This window comes from Microtus oregoni, unplaced genomic scaffold, assembly GCF_018167655.1.
Source record: "Microtus oregoni isolate MIOR12 unplaced genomic scaffold, Mior012 000046F_ref0000063, whole genome shotgun sequence".
In the NCBI taxonomy this organism is placed as follows: Eukaryota; Metazoa; Chordata; class Mammalia; order Rodentia; family Cricetidae; genus Microtus; species Microtus oregoni.
The window spans coordinates 4,428,681-4,433,252 of NW_024543220.1; the positions used below are offsets into that span (position 1 = coordinate 4,428,681).

The 4,572-nt window shown below is 42.8% G+C and overlaps 1 protein-coding gene across 1 annotated transcript; it reads left to right on the forward strand.

Moving 5' to 3' along the window:
• The first annotated feature begins 3,091 nt into the window (after window positions 1–3,091).
• Window positions 3,092–4,131, forward strand: LOC121435437 (glyceraldehyde-3-phosphate dehydrogenase-like). Its single transcript, XM_041634752.1, has one exon. The coding sequence runs from the start codon at window positions 3,098–3,100 to the stop codon at window positions 4,097–4,099; it is 1,002 nt and encodes a 333-aa protein (XP_041490686.1). The 5' UTR covers window positions 3,092–3,097; the 3' UTR covers window positions 4,100–4,131.
• The last annotated feature ends 441 nt before the right edge of the window (window positions 4,132–4,572 follow it).

Sequence of the window (4,572 nt, forward strand, 5' to 3'; positions counted from 1 at the left end):
GTATTTCTTAACAAGTAGAGCTTTTAGGTCCATTTAATCACTCTTACACCTTTATGGTCCAATTCATCTGTAGAAAGTAGGAGAAACTGTCACCAGCTTCTTTATTCCGTGAATCCATGTGACTCCCCAGTCTTTATATAATGTCCAGTTTCTTTAAAAAAATATGGAGTATCTCACAGCAGGGCCACATAGGTGAGGAAGTTCAGAATGGAGGAGCTCACATCCTCCCACCTCTTCAGCTTCATCTCCTCAGGGTTCAGCTTTGACAAAAGATTCTAGTTCCAGATCATTACCACTCCGCCTCCAAAGCTTGGAGGCACTACATTCTGTTCTCCTCCAGCGACTGTGTTGCATCCAGAATTCAGCCAGCTAGACTATTTATCTTAGGGACTAAGTTACCTGGAAAATGTAGACAAACAAAATGGAGAGTCATGACCACTTTGTTTGTGAACAATTCAGCATCCTGCTGCCACATACCAGCTACAGAATCACAGAGTCCCACATGGGGTACCCATAATTGTCTGCATGTGAGAACCCAGATTGAGTTGTCAGGGGTTTCAGAAAGAGATAAGACAAATTTCTGTGAATGGAATCTCTTGGTCTGCAAGAGTCACTATTTTGGGGGAGATAATGAGATTGTGGAGACATATTTGTCCATTTGATAAGGAGACACTAGATGTGCCTCCTACCCCGAGCCAACACACACAAACAAACACACACACACACACACACACACACACCTCCAACAATAGATAATAGAATATTAGGAATATTAGGATAACTATTTATAGCTATTGTTAATGACAATCAGGGTTCTAAATCACCCAAAGAATTGTGGATCATTTACACAGTTGACATACCATTCTGTCTGGTTTCTTGGTTTACAGATCATAAATAATAATTGTAAACAGGACAGGGCTTTTCAATGCAGTTATTGTTCCTTGTAGAAAATTATTTCTGATTTTTTTTGTTCCCTGGGATGATCTAAGCTGTCTGTACTAGGGTTTATCTATCAATTAAACTTGCACAAAAGATAAATGGGCATTATTTTTCTCTGGTTTAATTAATGTGAGCCTGTACTAAAAGCAAAATACTTCAGAACAAAGTTGGATATAGATACTTGAATGTGTACTGAAAATGGGCCTTGCATGCTTATTCTTCTATTTATTTTTGTATGCCATATACTTTGACTTCAGCATCAGCTATTGCCACCATGAAATAAACTGAAATAATGTTTTTATGAGATATAGAGATAACATGCAATTTGCCCCCAGACTGTAATCCTGTGGATAAGGAACTACTCTCAACAGAAAAATAATTCTGCTGGAGCCCCAAGGATTTCAGAATTTCTCTGAATAAAATTCATTTTATCTAGAATTAAAGTCTGGATTTTTCTGGTTAGTTAGATTCAAATATCAGAAAACTCTAATTTAGGTCTAAAGAAAATAGAATATATTTTAAACTAGGAATTTGCTGAATATGGTATCACAAGCCTTTATTCCGGCACTTGGGCAGGTAGATCTTGGCAAATTCAAAGCTACCCTGGTCTATATAGTAAGTTCTCTGACAACCAATCATATAAGGGAGACCCTGTCAGAAAAGGCAAATTACTACTACTACTACTAATGATAATGATTATGAGAGGTTTTTGAAAATTTCATACACTTTATTTTGATCATATTCACCTTCCTCCAACTTCTCCCAGCTCCACTCTGCTTTCCCTTCCCAACCAACTTTGGTAAACTCTTGTAATTTCATCAAGTCCAGTTTGTGTAGTTCATATACTCTTGGATGTATGGCCTTCCACTGAAGGATGGACAATGTATTAGGAACCACATTCTTAAAGTAAATTGACTGTCCCTCTCCCATCGTGTGTCTGTTGCAAACGGCTGTCATAATATAAAAATAAGACCATATGTTGGCAATACTACATGCTTGTGTCATAAAACATGAGAGAGAGGAGAGAGAGAGAGAGAGAGAGAGAGAGAGAGAGAAAGTCCATCCTCATTTGGAAACTTCATCACTACTGGATAGCTTTCATAGTGCTGGGAGAGGCTATGCATGCTTAGGTAGAATAAAAGTGATAATCAGTCTTGCCCATCTGTGAATAATGATAACTAGAATAATTATAGACTGGTGCAGAAGGATCTTCTGTCTATGTATTGCTTTCATTGGTTGAATAATGAAACTGCCTTGGCCTTTTGATAGGGCAGCACTTAGGTAGGCAGAGTAGACAGAACTGGATGCTGGGAAGAAGGGCAGAGAGAGAGCCACCATGGAGCTGCCAGGTCAGACGTGCTGAATCTTTCCCAGTAAGCCATGACTTCGTGGTAATATACAGATTAACAAAAATGGGTTAAATCAAGATGCGAGAGTTAACCAATAAGAGGCTAGAAATAATGGGCTAGGCAGTGATTTAATTAATACAATTTCTGTGTGATTATTTTGGGTGTATTTCGGGTGTAAGCTAGCTGGGATGACAAGCAGCCCTCTCCTCCTGTTACAATAGACATTGCAAGACATATCCACTGCTGCAATAGTATCATTAATGTTATTGAAGAAACCAACCATTTTGTGATTGAAGTTAAGGCCTGCTTCCCAAGATGAAACATGTACCTCTCACTGCTATTAGGGTTAAAAGGAGACTTAAAAAATATTAAAAAATGAAAATAAAAGACCTATTTGCTTCTCCCTGTCCTCAGACCTAGCCAAGATTCATCTTCTTTCTCACTGAGCTGGTAGAAGTAGCTGGAAATCTGTGATGATCTGAAACGTTTTTGTCTGGTTTATTTCCTCTCTCCCTCTTTCAATCAAGCTAAGTAAGTGTCTGCACCATAGGACAGCGTAAGAGGCATTTAACCAGCTGGTATGACCCATTGTGAAGACTGTCATCATTTTTATCTAAGAAACGTATATTCTAACTGGCCACCATCCTATCTCATTGCAACCAATTTCCACTTAAGGTCTTATTGCTGCACCCTTATCTGGTACAACACTAGATACAGAATTAAAGATCCTAGCTTAGGCTCTCTGCTCCTCCCTGTTCTAGAGACAGCTGCTTCTTTTCGTGCAGTGCCAGCCTCGTTCCAGAGACACGATGGTGAAGGTCGGAGTGAATGGATTTGGCCGTATTGGACGCCTGGTTACCAGGGCTGCCTTCACTTCTGGCAAAGTGGACGTTGTTGCCATCAATGACCCTTTCATCGACCTCAACTACATGGTCTACATGTTCCAGTATGACTCCACCCATGGCAAGTTCAAAGGCACAGTTAAGGCTGAGAATGGGAAGCTTGTCATCAACGGGAAGGCCATCACCATCTTCCAGGAGCGAGATCCCGCCAACATCAAATGGGGGGATGCCGGCGCCGAGTATGTTGTGGAGTCTACCGGTGTCTTCACCACCATGGAGAAGGCTGGGGCCCACTTGAAGGGTGGGGCCAAGAGGGTCATCATCTCCGCCCATTCTGCCGATGCCCCCATGTTTGTGATGGGTGTGAACCATGACAAGTATGACAATTCCCTCAAGATTGTCAGCAACGCATCCTGCACCACCAACTGCTTAGCCCCCTTGGCCAAGGTCATCCATGACAACTTTGGCATCGTGGAAGGACTCACGACAACAGTCCATGCCATCACAGCCACCCAGAAGACTGTGGATGGCCCCTCTGGGAAGCTGTGGCGAGATGGCCGTGGTGCTGCCCAGAACATAATCCCTGTGTCCACTGGCGCTGCCAAGGCTGTGGGCAAAGTCATCCCAGAGCTGAATGGGAAGCTCACGGGCATCGCCTTCCGCGTTCCTATCCCCAATGTGTCCGTCGTGGATCTGACATGCCGCCTGGAGAAATCAGCCAAGTATGATGACATCAAGAAGGTGGTGAAGCAGGCATCCGAGGGCCCACTAAAGGGCATCCTGGGCTACACTGAGGACCAGGTCGTCTCCTGTGACTTTAACAGTGACTCCCACTCTTCCACCTTCGATGCTGGGGCTGGCATTGCTCTCAATGACAACTTTGTAAAGCTCATTTCCTGGTACGACAATGAATTTGGCTACAGCAACAGAGTGGTGGACCTCATGGCCTACATGGCCTCCAAGGAGTAAGAAGCCCGCCCTGGACCATCCATCCCAGCAAGAGAGAGGTTCTCGGCTGCTGAGCAGTCCCTGGCCTAACTAACCCTTAACACTGAGCATCTCCCTCACAGTTTCCATCCCAGACCCCCAGAATAGCAGGAGGGGGCTTAGGGAGCCCTACTCTCTTGAATACCATCAATAAATTTCATTGCACCCCTCTTCAAAAAAAAAAAAGATCCTAGCTTAATTTGGCTAAATAAGAAGAAGAACATGCAGCCCAAAATATCTAGATAGCTTGGATGCCATGTTTACTGTTGAGGTTATAGAATCAAATCATGAGATTGTTGGCTTCACTTTTTATATCATTACAAACATTAAATTCATGAGGATGAGACTCCATGGGTTTCCTTCACCCTATTCCACATTTTCTTCCTCCATATTCTCTTTTTGCTAACCTCCCACTTTGTCCAAACTCTTAGCTGAACTCCAGCCTCCTAAGCCCT

Bases quoted from the DNA above. Each gene is read 5' to 3' on its own strand.
- LOC121435437 (XM_041634752.1), top strand. From the start codon at position 3,098: ATGGTGAAGGTCGGAGTGAATGGATTTGGCCGTATTGGACGCCTGGTT.